The sequence below is a fragment of the Notothenia rossii genome, assembly GCF_949606895.1.
Source record: "Notothenia rossii genome assembly, chromosome: 2".
NCBI lineage: Eukaryota > Metazoa > Chordata > Actinopteri > Perciformes > Nototheniidae > Notothenia > Notothenia rossii.
Window position 1 is genome coordinate 5,533,060 of NC_136904.1, and position 18,597 is coordinate 5,551,656.

The 18,597-nt window shown below is 42.1% G+C and overlaps 1 protein-coding gene across 4 annotated transcripts in view; it reads right to left on the bottom strand.

The window, feature by feature from the left end:
- The window catches only part of ntrk3b (neurotrophic tyrosine kinase, receptor, type 3b), a 290,186-nt gene that overhangs the window by 122,576 nt on the left and 149,013 nt on the right, over positions 1-18,597 (bottom strand). For 2 of the 4 annotated variants that reach the window (XM_079667171.1, XM_079667173.1), the window contains exons 7-11: positions 17,697-17,838; positions 8,820-9,119; positions 8,184-8,198; positions 3,873-3,922; positions 1,905-2,007 (exon numbers count right to left, since the gene is read on the bottom strand). In XM_079667171.1, coding sequence (XP_079523297.1) covers positions 1,905-2,007; positions 3,873-3,922; positions 8,184-8,198; positions 8,820-9,119; positions 17,697-17,838 — 610 coding nt within the window. The remainder of the gene's footprint in view (positions 1-1,904; positions 2,008-3,872; positions 3,923-8,183; positions 8,199-8,819; positions 9,120-17,696; positions 17,839-18,597) is intronic. The other 2 variants (XM_079667172.1, XM_079667174.1) reach the window with 1 other exon arrangement.

Below are 18,597 nucleotides of genomic sequence, written 5' to 3' on the forward strand. Positions count from 1 at the left end.
TCGCATAGAGCTCCCTGAACGCTGGTAGTAGACGAGTTGAGATGCTCTCCGCCGACCCATTCTCACATCAACTTCTTTCTTACTCAAGATCAAGCCACACTTATTGTTTTTACTTCTTTATTTTAATTGTGTAATCTCAGACTTTTGTTCCCGTCAGTTATGGGGAGAGTAGGGGCTCAGAAAACTGAAATCTGTATTGTTTCACTGTTTTTTCCTTCTAATTAGAATATGTTATTTACTCAACACTAAGACACAATTATCCTTGTGTTTATTTATTTGTTTGATTGTATAATGTCGGGCTTTTGGAGTCCGTCATGACCGAGGGTCGGAGCAGCTCATAACGTCACTATAGGACGAGTTGGGAGTGAGAATGTGTTGTATTTGGTCAAAGTGACACGAACGGCCCGTCCACACAGCAGCTTTGAAAAAATCTTGAAAATCTTGGAGGTGGGCGTGTCTGGGAGCTTGGGGATTTTTTGCGAGCAACGCGACCAACAACCAATCACATGAATCTCCCACCCCCGCCATACAAAGCAAAAAAACCCGGGGATTTTATGCGAGCAATATACATATATATATAAATATATATATATATATATATATATATATATATATATATATATATATATATATACTCCCCAAACAGGCGAAAACCTACCAGTTTCACCCACTGTCTCTGCCACCTCCCTCCATGCCTGGTTCCTCCGGTTTGTATCCCGGTAAATAGTTCTGGCCGTAAAGAACCGGGTGATTTGCTACCGTAATTTCTCGTTTGGAATATGAGGAAATGAACTGCGGTCTGGCTCTCTCAGTTTGCACGCTGTTTGATTGGCTAGCGCTTGCACTGTCAGATTTGCATAAACGGGATTTGATTGGCTGACGCTTCCAGCTCAGCTTCAAAAGTTGAACATTGCTCAACTTTTAAATCCTGAAAATCCTGGAAATCTTCGCTTTGCTTCCCCACAATGCAGTTCGGTGAAAAGCGAGGCAAAGTGACGTCACCCCCATTCAAAGTGAACGGGCAGAGAAGCGTTGGAAGATTTTTTTAAAGCTGCTGTGTGGACGTACCGTAAGGACAAAAAAGTGACAAATGCTCGAAATTGAAAACTTAGATGTGGTAGGATCAGAGGAATCCATGCACCCTGTTATAAAAAGGGACAAAAGGGTGTGTTCTTTGTGAGAAATGCACACACACCACCAACCACGAGCAAATGTCCACTACTCTGCCTGCCAACTGATAACAGCTGCAGTTGGGTGAACACTTGATCGTGAACCACAGGAACCTGAGCCACTGCCGTCCTCTCCTTTCTTCTCTCTCTCTGTTCCTAGATCAACACCACGACTCCTTTTCACTGATCCACCACGCCAACGCCAGACACACAAGCAAAAACCTGGAGTTGACACAAAATGAAAGCTCAGCATGCACAAAAGCCATGTTAATCCTATTGAATTTCTCAGCATGATCGACAGCGCAGAGTCCCCTAATTAATTCCACATCCCTTCACATTGCAGACACGGTGAAAGTGTGAGAGAGTAGGTACAGTATACAGGCCTAATGTGCATGAACTGCCCTTTAGTATTGATCCAGCTGTCTATATGTGTGCATGTCTGCAAATGTGTGGCCTTTAGCAGAACTTAACAACATGCAGAAACACAAAACTCCAGTGCAACAATCTGCAGGACCATTTTTTCAAACGACACCTCTTGGGTCTATGACAAAAGTGAAGTAGTGTTCTGAACACATGCAGTAAAAAGTACTCTGTCTGCATGTGTAGATTTTCCGATGAACAAAGGTTTTGAAAAGAAGATTAGCTGGGGGGAATGGATGATGCAACAATGATGCAACTGGCAGAAAGGAGAGAAACCAAAGAGAACCGTCCGCCTGTCTGCTGGTGTAGACTTACCTTTCATACCGAATTTGGAACGCCGGCCGTATTTGTTGATGAGAACAAAAAGGACGAGGAGGAGGACACAAGCGAAGCCCGCCAAACCCACAGCGATGGAAACCTGAGAGAAAGGAAAGCGCTGAGTCACTCTGTGTTCACATCATAATCCTCTCCAGACTTCTGATCGTCTTAAACAAAGCAAATCAGAGTTTAATCCACAAGATTATGACTACTGCTTTCTCCTGTATTACAGCAGTCTGGGTAGAAACAAAAGTTCAACATCTGTCTAAGCTGCGATGCGTTCCAGTTGAGGGGTGGTAATTTAAATATGAGCCTCATCTGCCGACAGACTCACCGTCAAGAGTGGAAATCAAAGCGCCATTTTAAAACCTGGCTCAACAACATCATGGCAACCAGTATCCAAATCAGTGAAATGTTCCTATATATTTGAGTACTTATTCAAGTCATGTGTTAATGTGTGTCGCTCATGATCTAAATGTTAGTCTATTTATGATATCTCTTTGCTGTAACACTGTAAACATTCCCTGCTGTAAAATAGATCAAATATTTCTATTTTGATTTTATTTCTTAATAAATAATGAAAATGAAGACAATAGTTAGCTTGTTATCATCATCAACAGCATGTCCCGTTCTAATACTTAATGCATTGTTAGACAATCAAATACATCTTTGGTTTTTAATCAAATTGAAAAGGAAATCAATTAAAACATTCTTAAATTTGCTGTTTCTCGCTGGTAGAAGTCAAAAAGCCTGAGAAGAAAAGTGTTTATCGACACGTTTGGATGGATGTCTTTATATTGCAGATTGCTTTTGCACAGGGCTGTATTGAAATATATACTTTATTGTTAAATGATGAAGCTTTTGCCAATCTGTATAGTGTTTGAATTGTTTTAAATACACATATCTCTGCCAAACACAGTCACATAACATATACATGAAGGACTGTCTGCCAATAGCGGATAACACCGGCCCAGTGCACTCTGCATGCAAAGCCACAGAGATAAAGTGTGAAAGCCAGAAGAGACACAATGTCATGCTACATCTGGTCATGATACAAGATTTTTTTGACCAAAATACCATAAAAACGGCTCATCTCTAGATAAAGAAGCTTACTGCAGGGCCTGGGAAGCGTATAGTATAATATAGAGATGGCTGGGGTATCATGCTATTTGGGGTTTTCCCTTTCCTTCAGTGTGTTCTCTAATTGTGTGCATGTTAATGGTCTGCAAAGCCGCTCCAACACATTGTTTCTGATAGGCTTAGGGGCGGGACATCTTTAAGCAGTTAACCAATCACAACAGAGCCGGCCAGCTAACCAATCAGACTGGGCTCTGGTTCCAGACAGAGGGTGAAAAGAGGTGCACAGGCAGTATGAGAACAATAAAGAGCTTTTTGAACATTAAAGCATGGAGACATGTCCCAGGAGAGACATTTAATACAATAGAGCCTCACATGTCCTCTTTAAAACCTTCAGTATATATAAAAGTCTGCAGCAGCCTCTTATTGTGGTTCAGTGTATTGCTAAAATGATTTCCTTCCCACTTAGCGTAGTGCAAAGGGTTAATTTAACCATGTTTATCAAGTTCTACGGTAAGCCGCTTACTTTTTCACCCTAGCAACAGGCCATTATCAGTGTTATGAATCAAGTCAAGATGCCATTAAAAAGCCCATTAACCATAGGCCTGTTTCTGCTGAAGTACAGTGAATAAATTACTGCACAGAATCCCTCGCGTTATTCCAGCACCACACACTGCATCAGCGCGTGGCCATCATCATGTCCATGCATACGACTTTGAGAAGTGACGTTTACATCGTTTGTGGAGTTGGAGTCTTTGTGCCTCGGGGCTGCATGTCGAACAAACCCCTACGAGTTTGCTCTGACAAATACAGCGCTGTTTAGATTCCTCTGTGAGTCCGGGGGGCAACGTCTTTAGCAGCTGTTTCGTCAACATCATTATGACTCACCCCAAATGTGTCTTCATCTGGTCGGCCCGCTTCTCCGTCTGACGGCGGCACTGCAACACAAAGACACACAACGCGTCAGCTGCTGAGAATACACCTCTAATGGGAGAGGTGCTGTGGTTTATTCCCACACTGGTTCACAGTGGACACGTTTTTGGAGGATTTTTGGAAGTGCTGTGTTTTCTGTGGACTGGAACAACGTTTTATTTCTGTCTACTAATCCAGTGTAGAAGCCGTTAGTGCAACTTCTCTCACCGTATTTAAGTGTGAGCAACCTTTACACTGTGTAGCCTTTAAGGGCTCGGCTTATTTGCACTGCTTTTTGTACGTTTGTGTGTTTGTTTGTTTGTTTGTTTGTTTGTTTGTTAGCAGGATGACAGGGAAACAGTGTGTCTGAGTTTCATGATAGTTGGTGGAAAGCTGTAGCGTTTGCAATGGATGACATGGAATTAAAGGGTGCACATGTTTCGTGTCTCAAACTAATATTCCACCTGAAACGATTTAAAAAATATTAGAATATCTTAGCAGTCATTACAACAAAATTGATATAATTTGTCCAGCCTTAGAATAAACAATTGAAGCTCTAAAATGCAAGATGGCTATTGTGTTGCCTCCTCACCAGGATGTAATCCTTATGAACGTATCAAAAATATAATGAAACTCATTTTGAATCGTTTCCAACTTTGGGAAGTAGGCCCATCTGCATATTCCATTGTGATGTCCCTCCTCCTGTGTCCTTCCTCTCATATAAACTCTTGACAATAGGAGCACTCGCCCCTCATGTTTTTCTGAGTAGTGAATAAATGTGGAATCTCTCGATGTGGAGAGAAGCCCCCCCCCCCCCCCTCTAGGAAGGAGATTGGCGTAAACCATAAAGGCTTGAGACAATGTGTTAAAATGGCGATGAACTGTGCATTGTTATGTGAGAAGCTGATAAAAGGCTTTTATTTACAAGCATGGACAGCATTCAAAGCACAGCTCAGTCCGACACCTGTCAGAAGGTTCCTAATAAAGCATGAAATAGTCTTACGGTTTTTTCCTGACTCAAGAATAAAAGTAACAGGAAAGACATTGAGATTGTGTTTGTGCACAAATGCATGCTCATGCTTTTACATACACACGGGGAATAATTAAAATAAGGTGGAGTAGAATTATACAATTATACAAGCAGAACAACAGGAAAGAAGTTCAAACAGACAAGAGCAGCAAATGTTAAATGAAGTGTAAGTAATTAAAATTGGACATCCACATAAAAAAGTGATACAACCAACTTGTTCAGACAGAAGTTGGACCTGCTGGACATGGTTGCAGATCTTTAGTGTAGTAATATTAATGTATTGACATTAAATCGATTAATTCATGTTAAAACGCTACATTTCACACCTCTAAGAAACGCGTTTTTGGCAAACATAGCTCTGAGGAGTGCAAGGAGGAGAGGGCAGCGCCAGGAAACGAAATGAACTGGTGTCAGGGAAACTCCAGTCTGAGGCCTGCAGCCAGGACATCAGAGAGTAATTGTGGGCAAATTAATGGCCACATGGTAGACTGGCTGCCACTGGCTCAGACACACACATTACACTAAAGTGTGTGAGTGTGTGGGCTCTAACTACCATGGCTGTGTCCCTCCCTCGAAGCCTTCATCCCTCCCTCTGCCCTCCTCTCCCCTCAGCAGGATTAGTATCAGTCACCCTGTCACTCTCCCCTCTCCGGATGAACTCCCTCACACACCTCCACTTTAATGTTTCTCACTGAACACCTCTTCCTCACCTGCCTCACTCACAAGCTGTGCAGGTGTGCGTGCACATGCCTGGGGAAATAAATAAACCACATGCCCGCTGCAGAGCCTCCGTCCATCCATCCGTCTCTATCCCGGCTAGTTGGCCATATTATAATGAGCCGCTGATTAGAAAGAATGGCTTCATATGGAGATGGAAGAAGACTGCGATGAAGGTCAGAGATCAGAACAGCCCACTTAGTTTATGCCGTCAAATGTGAGGCTGCCACAACAGCCTGAGGCCAAACCACACATCACACACAGGAGATTTACGATGCAGAAAGAGAGGCTGTGGCATCTTTCCAGCAATATGACTGCACTTGTCGCTTCACCAACAGAGACACATCAACAGCTAACGGGCAGGGAAAGTAGCTTGTTTCCACTGTGGCTGATTAGTTAGAGGCTAGTATTATGCACGCTAAGTTAAGGAAAGAATCCGCATTAAAGAGAATGATTTAAACCGAGGGATTTCCTGGGCGTATACCACATGATGTGCATGATTTAAGAGCAAGGAGTGGTAGGTTCATTTACTCACGAAGCACAGTTAACATGATAATACAGCAGGTGATTAGGATGACACATGGCACACACAGGCTCTTCTAGTTTATAATAATGATCTCATCAGATGTTGATAAACAGATGACGATGGCCATCCGGAGTGAAGAGAGAGTGACGTGGGTAAATGGTAAATGCACTTTATTATTGGAGCACTTTACCCAGTCTTTACGACGCCTCAAAGTGCTTTACATATACAAGTCATCATTCACCCATCCACACCTCATGCATACAGTGCAATGTGCCACACTTGGGGTTAGGTATCTTGCACAAGTATACATCAACATGTCAACTAGAGCTAGACTGGAGGAGCTGGGATTGGCCGCCAAAGACCATCAAAGACCACTAAAGACAGCTAAAGACCACCAAAGACAGCTAAAGACCACTAACGTCAGCCACAACCACAGACAGCCAAAGATTGCCAAAGACCGCCAAAGACCACTAACGACAGCCAAAGACAGCCAAAGACAGCCAAAGACCACCAAAGACCACTAATGACAGCCAAAGACAGCCAAAGACCACTAACGACAGCCAAAGACAGCCAAAGACCACCAAAGACCACTAACGACAGCCAAAGACAGCCAAAGACAGCCAAAGACCACTAACGACAGCCAAAGACAGCCAAAGACCACTAACGAGAGCCAAAGACAGCCAAAGACGATCAAAGACCACTAAAGACCATCAAAGACCACCAACGACAGCCAAAGACAGCCAAAGACAGCCAAAGACCACCAAAGACCACTAACAACAGCCAAAGACAGCCAAAGACAGCCAAAGACCACTAACGACAGCCAAAGACAGCCAAAGACCATCAAAGACCACTAACGACAGCCGAAGACAGCCAAAGACGATCAAAGACCACTAAAGACCATCAAAGACCACCAACGTCAGCCACAGAGACAGACAGCCAAAGACAGCCAAAGACGATCAAAGACCACTAAAGACAGCCATAGACCGCAAAAGACCGCCAAAAACCACAATCACCTGCTGGTGTAGAAAGTGATTTCCTCTCACTCAGTAAGAACACACTAGTTGTCCTTCGGCTGTATTCATTGCACAGTCACTGAGAGCTACACCAACAGTAACTAACGGAGAAGGGCTTAGGGAAGGTTTGATCAAAGCATCAAATCCCAGCTCAAGTTACTAACCAGCAAACTGCAGGTGGTTCAGGTCACCTCACTAAGAGAGTGTGGAGAGCTGATGAGGGTGAAGCAGGGCAACACTGAAGCATCATCTGAACCAATAAATCTCATCCATAAAATAAAAGCCAGTGTCTGGTGGATTCTGGAAACCCTAAGCCCCCATGCTTTACAGATCAGTTTTATTGACTCTGAGATTGCCAGTTTCAGTCTCTTGACAGTCAGGGGTGATTCAAGTGGGGTCATCCATTTGTTCTGAGTCTATTTCAGATCAAATTGCAAAAGAACAAAGGCAGATGGATGTTTTTCAAATTCAGCTTGAATGGTTACGTATATTGTCAACAACTGTGAAAACTGTATTTCCTACATATTTGAGGTTGTCTTTGGGGAGTACACCTTTAACATCTTTATCCTACAGTGGAATTCAACATATGGACGACATACACTGACGTAGGGAAACACTCATTTGGGCTTGGGAAATACTGTAAGATCCTGGGAACATAGATACCATCCAAGGTGAATGACTAACGCTGCATATGAATAGCATTAAGTATAAATACTATGATAAGCATTTATCCCTATAAAGGTCCATATGCTCAAACGCTTTTTTTATTGAGTGCAACACAAAGTGAACACATTTCTACATGGTTACCATCTCAGCAGTGAACGTCCAACAGTGTGTGTGTGTGTGTGTGTGTGTGTGTGTGTGTGTGTGTGTGTGTGTGTGTGTGTGTGTGTGTCTGTGTGTCTGTGTGTCTGTGTGCACGCTGACATCAAACAAACAGGTAGTAAAAGAACAAAACCAAATGATAGGAGAGGGTTGAATTCCAGAACAGAAGCACTCACCTATTTCCACTACGTCTGCAAAAGAGAAGACAAGGAAAGTCACGCTTTGCCAATACATTGACACAAGGTATTAACCTTGGAATATTGACCATGGGGAGAAATGTGCCAGTCTTTGTGGGTTTATTTCCCCTCCCTGTGCACTCAGAATGAACTGCAAGGGAACAATCTACCTGACTGAACTGTGGATGAACCCTGGCTGCAATCCAGCCGGCAGGGATCACTTCCACAACCTGCCCCCTAGGAGGGAGTTTTAATAAAAACTAAAAGCTCCCAATAGTTTTGTACACCAAGGACAGAACCTGCAATTCATAAACGACAAATTCAACTAGTCAAAGACTTGTTCCGATAATGAGGATTGTTTGAAAAGGTGGGCCATGCTAACTCTGGTGGGAATCAGGCAGCTACTTGGCAGCATTTCTTCTTTTTCTCCTGTGAATGTAAATCCAGAAGAATGAAAGAGATGTTCCAGCTGTAGAAAATGTGTTAATAGCCCTCGTATAAATGACATTTTACTCTGGAGTAAACTCTCAATTGTGGTGACGGGGACCTAAGAGTCCTGCCAGATGCCAACATTGCATAACTCATCAAACAAAGGCACAGTTAGGAACAGCTACCAGAAAGAAATGATCCACTCACCGTCTATATCCGGGGCAAAGAGGAAGCGACCGTTCACCGACTTGGTGACCGTTCCCAAGCGGTTGCTGGCTTCGAGAGTGTAGTTTCCATTGTTGAGGTGCGTCGGGTTCTTGAAGATCAGACAACCCTCCAGATAGTCCTGGTAGAAGTCCATCTCAGTGCGGATGTAATCGTTCTCAACAATCTCCTTTTTCTTGTAGAACCAGCGCAGCCTCGGGTGTGGGTAGCCCCGCACCGTGAACTCGATGCAGGTGTCGTGGCGCTTCTCGGGCTCTGCCAGTCTCACGATGAGTGGAGGAACTGCAGGGGAAAAGGAACCAAATCTTTAACTTGAGATATATATTCTTTTTAAGTATGATCTTTTTTTATTTATTTGTGACATTGTCAAACACAGAATGCATACATACATAGACCCTCACATGTTCAATAAAGAGAGTAAAAGAGACCATTCTACCAGGGTCAACAATACCGAAAGAACAAACAAACAAACAAACAATTTGAACTGCAACTTTTATTAAAGCGGGAAAGTCTTGAAACAGGTTTAAATATCCTACATTCTGGGAATTGGAAAGAAAAATGCATTTATTTGAGGAATGCAGGCACCAAAGAGACACACACACACACACACACACACACACACACACACACACACACACACACACACACACACACACACACACACACACACACACACACACACACACACACACACACACACACACACACACACACACACACACACACACACACACACACACACACACACACACACACACACACACAGGTTTAAATATCCTACATTCTGGGAATTGAAAAGAAAAATGCATTTATTTGAGGAATGCAGGCACCAAAGAGACACACACACACACACACACACACACACACACACACACACACACACACACACACACACACACACACACACACACACACACACACACACACACACACACACACACACACACACACACACACACACACACACACACACACACACACACACACAGGTTTAAATATCCTACATTCTGGGAATTGAAAAGAAAAATGGATTGAAGGCCAAAGATTAATATTCATATTTAAGGTTTCTTTTATTATCTTTGCTTTGTAATGACTGTTTTTAGATTCCATGTTATAATGTGTTTCAACTGCATTACTTCTTAATGCTCTTAATGCCTTTCATGTTTGTAAAGCACTTTGAATTGCCTTGTGTTGAAAGGGGCTAACGAAACGTGCCTTCCCTTGCTTATAGCTCCATAGCATGAGGCAAAGTGCAGCATGACTATTACATTGACCCAGATGTACATTTAGTCTCAAATGTTTTTTGTTTTACGTCATTTGAAGTATAACAAAGACCTTTAGACGTAGAGACAGTTTCACAACCGCTGGGCTGATTAAAACTAAAGTGCACCACAAAATGCAACAGCGGACTAAACCCAAAGCTGCTCAGATGGTTCTGGGGAGCTTGGCATTCAGAAGGTAGGTTTCTTGCCTGGGAGTGGGAATAAGCCTTTTACTGTGTTTTACATGTTGCTGCAGTTCGTGAGACGGTGAGGGAAACAAACAGAACGAGAGACTCCTCTCGCTCGAGACAGACAGAAGGAACCTCTTCAAATGAACGAGCTCAGAGCTTCTCTTTGCTGACGTGCAGCAGCACACCTCTGAATCTACAACAGCGCCAAGCGGAAAGGCAATTTATCACTTTAATTCCATCAAATACATTTCATAAACAATGCATGCACTGATTTGTCTGTGCAATGAGTCACTTTTGCAGCGACATCATCAAAACAAGATATTTGGCAGGCAGTATTAGCTGACGGACCCGCTGTGTGTCTGTTCTGCATTCATCCTCTCGCTAGGCTGCGATTTCTAAAGGCATGCGAGAGCTATCCTTTTCATTTTCACTAGATCATGGTTTCATGTGTTGTTATTCAGACAATCCTGCAGCTTCCCTTGTGAATACCCTCCTGTACTTTCATGCAATGCGTTACATAACACGTACTATACATGTTTACTAATTATAATTTGAATCAGGGATTAGGGCTGAGGTTCATTAACCAATTAAACATATGCATTTATTTGAGGAATGCAGGCACCGAAGAGAGAAGTCACATGGTTTGGAGACCCCAGGGCCAACACACGCACGCACGCACGCACGCACGCACGCACGCACGCACGCACGCACGCACGCACGCACGCACGCACGCACGCACGCACGCACGCACGCACGCACGCACGCACGCACGCACGCACGCACGCACGCACGCACGCACGCACACACACACACACACACACACACACACACACACACACACACACACACACACACACACACACACACACACACACACACACACACACACACACACACACACACACACACACACACACACACACACACACACACACACACACACACAGATTTGAAGCTGATTTAAATGCAATCCACCCAATAAATATAGTGACATTTCAATCAAAGCCACAACCCTCAATGTAGCGTTGGATACAAACATCAAGGAGATCACTCAAGTCTGAAGGGCTCATCCTCTGGGTGGCATGAATGTCTGCAGCAATGTGGTATCAAAAACATCTGGCAGATGTTCAGATATTTGCTAAATAAGGTAAAAGTTTGACAGCAAAAAAAGGGTCAGGCAATCACCCAAGGCTTTATGATTCATCCTCTAGGGACCAAGAATGTCTACACAGAAAATAATGAGAATCAACGAAACAGATCGATATACCTCAGTTTTTACCGTGAGATTTAAGGGGCTGTATAAACATCTGTATGTTTAAGAAAATGTATTATTAAGAAAGCGTAATCAGACAGTATGGAGATTATATTTGATTGTGTTCTGGTTTTATGTTTCTCTAGATCTCTGTAAGCAACTGTGATTGACAGAACATTACTTTTGATTTGACATGTCTATGGTTATTAGATGTTAAGAGTGTCTTCTCCTTTCCACCATGGGCTACACAAAGAGTGTACATGTTTTGTTTTAAAATAACTGCCATGGCTAGAATAAACAAATACAGAAAATAACGCAGTGTCTGTCTTAGCTGATATTGTACTTGTGCTGTACAAACTCCTGACCAAATTGTTGAAGTCCTTGAGAGCCTTTTTTTAGTTGCTGGCCCATTTGGGAGTTAGAAACAGAGATAAATCTGATGTGGTGTGACAACAAGTCTTATGAACTAGTTATTTCCTGGCATAAAGCCATCGTAATTGTAAAGACTACACTTTATTTACATGATCAAAACCTGGTTATATATATAAAAAGGGTTGTACATTGTCGTGCAATGGGTAGCTCATGTTTTCATACCAAGATATTGTCCGGTATTAAGATGAATGCAGTATTCAGTTGTGTTTTGGAAGCTGTTATTTCATAAATTACTTTGGTGAAATTGTTCCTTCTAGACAATAGTGACAAAAAAGTCATTCAATTGCACTAAAGGCTAAGGCAAGAGTGTGTGTGAAGCTGCTAGTGTGGGGGCGGTTTGCAGAGCTGTGATTGTGTGAGCGGGGAAAAAAAGAAGACTGGATAGAGATGATGGGAAAGAAAGAGCGAGGACGGAGACGACTGGCAGGAGGGCGGTATATGGCTGAGCAACAAAAAGACTGGGAGGGAGAGAAAAAGAGGAAATAATGAAATTCTCTTCTTGATGGACAGTTGGGGACCGATCCATTTTCCCCTCAGCGTGGCTGTCACCCAAGTCTCAGTCAATACAATACAGAGTCATTACTGCGCTCCATACTGGTCTGTAACAACATGGTGTCCTTGTGGCGCTTATATGGATGACAAGCTTTGATAACTACATGCCTTTGATCAATGGGAATAAAAGCGCTTGCTGTGCAAAGTTATCTAACACTGGTTGAATAATGTAAATGCCATGTTCCAATCTGATGTGGCTTGCTTTGACAGGAGAGTATGAGACGGACGCCACATATTCCCTTATGAGTATTTGAACCCATAATAAGCGGCACACAGATATGTCAAAGGGTACAAATTATTACGCTAAAAAGCAGGTTGACAAAGGGTTATAGTTGACCCTTAAAGGTCCCATGTCATGGCCATTTCTACTGATCATAATTCCATTGTTGAGGTCTACTAGAATAGATTTATATTGTGCAATTTTCCAAACTCACTTTGGTTTCTCATACAGCATCTCTGTAAACTACGTGTATTCACTGAATTTCACTCTCTGCCTTTAACGGCTCGTTGTAGCTCCAGTAGCTCCAGCCCCCACCCTCCCTGTGAGCACAGTGTGCTCTGATTGGTCGGGACGTTGTGAATCGCGCTGAGCTCCGTGGAGGTGTGGTTTCCTTGTTTAGCGATACACAGCCAAACACAGCCAAACTCATCCTGAGCACACACAAAGTCACAGCCGAAGTAAAAACAATAAGTGTGGCTTGATATTGAGTAAGAGAAAGGTTGATAAACGCTGTGAGAATGGGTCTGCAGAGAGAATGGGTCTGCAGAGAGAATGGGTCTGCAGAGAGAATGGGTCTGCAGAGAGAATGGGTCTGCAGAGAGAATTTCGCCGCTATCCCAACTGTCTGTTATCAGCCTGCAGCCAGGGAGGAGAGATCAGCAGAGCTGCTTGCACTGAGTGTGTGTGTGAGGAAGTCCGTGGATTGGTCAATTTGGACCCATCAGCGGGGGCTTAACGTAACGGCTCCGCGGACGTAACGTAACGGCTCCACGGATTGGACCCATTTCGTTCCGGGTACGGTTGACATTATGCGTACCCGGAAGAATCAAATGGACAGTGACGTACCTCCAACGAGGCGTTTTGGGGAGGTCTTCTCTGTGTTAGAGTTTTACTCCCTACAGGGTGTACTTTGAGGGTTTTGACTCTGCAGACCGTTTACATGCAGAAAAACCTTCATAACACAGAAGGGGACGGGTGATAACCGGAAAAGCATGACATGGGACCTTTAAATGAATAAGCCAGCAGATAGCATGTGACAAACTTAACTTCTGTGTTGAATCCGAAAGGAAACTCTCCGTTTAACTAATCTGTCCGAGATACATTGTAAGAAAATGAAATCGATGTTCAAATCGGCAAGAGAGCTAGTCATCTTAGAAGTTAGCATCCAATTGGCTATATGGAGCTAACAGCTAATGAAGTTGCTTTATGATGCGTTTTAGCTCTATTAAGTATAAATGAGTAAATGTGAAAGTCAGTTATACCTTTATGATGATGTGTTCAAATGTAATCTTGTAAAGTTAAATCACATTTTTGGCGGGAATAAATACAGTTGTTTAAAGGGGATGTTTATACATGTGTTAATACAGGTAGGGTATCATGACCTGTCTGACTTTTAAAAAACTAGCTCGAAGCAGTTTATAAGATATAAATATAAACACCAAATGACAATTATTTGAATCTTATGCTTTTTGCAGAAATTAAACTGTTAGCATTTGTCAATTTAGAACAATTTAAACTGTCTTCGGGATGGATGAAATCATTGTTTGGGATGCTGGCGAAAAGCCTCAGAGGATGAGTCGTCCAATTAGGAAACAGTTGTCCAGCTGTCCATCATTTCTGTTCAACACCATGACTTTACAGTAGGACTACAGAAGAAGATGTTACGACGTTGTGAGTCCACAACGCTGTAGAGCTGCTTTGTTCCAGGCAGCAGCAGAACAATGGCTCTGCAGAATGTGCATTGTGGTTAATTACAGTTACGCTAAAAAAAGGAAACTCATCTTTGAATGCAGGGAATGTTTCTTGACGGCTTGTAATTTCGCTGTCAATCACATTACTCCCTAATCAGAGCAGCAGTTTAAGCTATTTTATGACATTTCCAGAGACAATAGGCTGCGCAGGGGAGGAAATGTAATTACCATCGAAGCATGTGGTGAAAAATTAATAAGTTAATTTGCAGCACCAGCAGAGAGTGACAACAGAATGGAAGAAAATGCCTGGAGACGTACATCCGTAGAGTGTCCGTGTAGAGGAAGCCCTGAAGACTAGATGTTGCAAAAGTCAATCTGTCATTTGAGCACGCTCTTTAGCTGCTTCAGTGGGGAGGGTTTGAATTGACGACGAGGTCCCCCTGTCCTGCAGCCTGATGCATTGCAAACTCCCATCATATATTGTGCTCTACAACAGCATGCTTGCTACAAAGAGAAAAACATGTCAGGCACCTTTAATCAAATATTGGCTTTGAACACCGTCCGTCACATTTCTGCCCAAGGCCGATCCACGGGGTAAACTTACCCAACATAAAACGTAGTGTACGAGTGTACATTACGATCTGAATATTAAGAGGAATATTCGGATGGTTACCAAATCATTGCTTTACCATAGCTGAGGGGATCTCTCCGCTCAGATCAAGGCTTTGCGTTCATGTGGGCCGGAGGGTATACTCTTGCTAATTAGCTACATCAATTTCATTAGATTTGCAACTTTGCAACACCTCATAGCATTTTAAATGTACCTGCTTAATTTGGCTGTTCGACTTGATAAAGGATATGTTTCCCCCTCCTTTTAAATTATTCTCTTAGACTGTCAGTGTCATTAATACAAGATGCATTTCAGTCGACCATATCAGTCCATCAAAGCTGCCATGAAAGGCCTCTTGTGCAATTGAAAGCCAGCGTTGTTGCCTTCTAGCTTCGACCAGATGCATTCTAAATAAGGATTTTTGTAATACATAAATATCAGGATTGGTCACTGCTGTCGGCCTGATCATTTCAACATTTATCAGAAAACTCAGAGCCACCGTGCCTATTATAATCTACATGTAACATGACTTTTGAAACATAAAGGAGAGCAGAACAACCCAAACTCTTAATATCTCCATACACCCAACACACACACATTTACATAATCATCCAAATATTGGATAATGCGGCAAATTGTAGATTTGAGGTAATTTGAGGTGATTTAGGACTCAATCAATATGCCGCTTACCTTCCATTCATTGAACACAACATGTTAATTAGAACAGCTGCAAATCCACACAATCAGCACTGTCTTCTACAAAATGACTCAATATTACTAAGCTTGGCAAAAAACATTAAAGCGGACATTTAATTATCATCTGGATTACATTTAAGGACGGTCGGTATGAGATCTAATATAGAAAAATGGCCGCTAATTGAGATGTTATACACCTTGTGGAGGTGGAATGGATGATTGATGGAGGTTGTTAGTGAGTACAGATGTTCACACTACATTTATCCCTGGGTTAATCCTCACGGACCACACATTAAATCAACAGCACACACCATGACAACAGGATCCAGTGGAGTCAATATTATTCTGCCTAAACCAAAATATCGTTCTTTTTTCCAGCACCACCACTATGTGTTTTACACAGCGTTCGGTATTTAGTGACGGTTTCTTGGATGAATTACTTTGAATTTACACACATTCAGGTTCTCCTTGAACTGTGATAAAAGACACCATCATTATGTCTTCATTTACGTTTGTTCGGTACTTTAGTTTTATTTGCTAATCTATAAACATTCCCATTAACCTCGGCTGCCCGGATGTGTTTATTACAAAATAAGGAATATCTTAGTATGCTAATGAATTTCCTTAAATAGTTACATTGTAAACAACTTTCTTGCTTGATTTTCATTACTTAAAGATACATTTTAGTACTTTAGAAAACATGTAAGACCTTGAGAAGGTGTTTTGCATACTCGTAGTTGAATAACAAAGATATACAAACATTTGAAGAGTCATTTTTTCTTGTGTGAATATTTTTGATTTAATATTAATGATATCCTCCATGTCTCTCAATTGAGCATTAGCACAAATGATCCTCTTCGCAATGTTCCCTGACGTTGTTATATATATTTATAATGGAAGACAACGGATGAACACAATGTTACCTAATTTTGTATTTCCTTTAAATTCAGTGCTTTTGATTGGAGTCGAATGATTCATGTTGTGTTGATATTTACTATATAAGTTGACTGTTAGACTTGCTGAAATAATGTCGATACCAGATAGTAAGATTTTAAACCAAAGTAAAAATAGTATCATCCTACATATTGTATCGGAAGACAAATTGGTATTTAAATGAAGGCAATAAAGTAAACCCGAGTACAAGCAGGTAATCTGTCTACTTGTAGTGTATATGTAAAAGTCTCCTATCATGGTCTCATATATATACAAATATATACAAAACATGTCTATGAAATGTTTTGCTCCAAATACCAAACAGATCACCCGTTCTAGCCTCATATCCCTCCGTTTCAGCCCCGTTACTAAAGGGCTGAAAAAGAGGGGGGCGGAGCTTATGCCTGCTCATGGGGACCCGGTAGATTGTCAGCTAAATGCTGCGGTAATGAAACGCCATATCATGTTCAAAACCACATCAAGGATTATTTCTGAAAGAGCATGGAGCTCAAATGCTTATTTTCTTGCGGGTTTACCACAAGGTGAGTTCCTTTTTATATGTCCTGCTTCTTTACACATACTCTCTCCAGTACAGGTTAGCTCTGAGTGTTAGCAATGCTTGCTAATGTAAACAAAGACCGTATTACATCCAAAACAAGTCGGGCATTGTTTCTGATGGCAACGTTTCTGGGTCCACCATCCGATGACGTAGTAATTCACGTCATCGGATGGTGGACCCACGGATGGCAAATCTGGGTCAGCTCCGTTGTTCCCCCGTTTTTAGAGACTTGCGCACGGAGGGAAAGAGAGAGGGTTTTGTTTCCTGAAACTTCGTGAGTCTCCCGACACCGGGGACACATATTTATGTATAAAAGACATCAAAAAGTGCATTTTACATGATAGATCCCTTTTAAGATATGTGTTATAATATATTAGCCATTAGCCATGTGTCCAATTCAAGCTTAAGTGTAGCCTTCACTCCCCCCCTCTACCCCGTTGTATTAGATGCATGTTACTCACACTGCACGTTGAGCTGGATGGAGGAGTTGCTCATTCCCACCACGTTCTCTGCGATGCACGTCAGCTGGAAGTTGTTGTCTTCCCGGCTGATGTTGAACAGAGTCAGGTTGATGGAGTGGATGTTCGGCCAGTACACATTAGACTGAAGAAGGAGAAAGAGACACAGACGGAGAGTCATTGTGAGGGATATAGAGCGTATACCGTTATATTCCTGGGGCTAAACTAATTAAATGACCCCCAAAAGAAAGTGAATCATATAATCATCTCCTTCTGTTTTACATGTTTTGTTTATGCAGCGCTTTTAGTAAACACTGCACACGTGTCGTTCAGTTGTTTCTTCATTTGCATGTGTTTTGGCATTTTGTCTTTTTATATTTGTTTCTTTTTTGAAACGTCAGCGTGTTTTTCAAAAAGGAAATGTTTTAGGCATCGGTCGGCCACCATAGGAACATGTGGTTTTTGAACTTCTTGGTGTGAAGCCCATGGGATTAAAGCCATGATGTTACATGTGAAACCTAAGAAATGAAATGTGAAACCTAAGAAATGTGAAACCTAAGAAATGAATTGTGAAACCTAAGAAACGACATGTGAAACCTATCAAATGTGAAACCTATCACATTAAATGTAAACCCTGCGGAAATTCATGTATTTTTTGTTTCCCTGCACTCTTTTCCTTTCTCTCTGTCTTAGTCTTGATTATATTGTACGCTGTACTGTTAGAAGATCCAACAACTACGATATAGATATTGCAGTTTGCCAATAAAGCCTTTGAATCTTGAGCACACACCAGGGGGAAATATTCAGTGCAGGGAAGTAGCTACATTAGAAATGCAGCAAGAGTGTTGTATGTTTGACATGTAGTGCTTTCTAAATCTACACCGTGCAATAAGAATATGTTGAT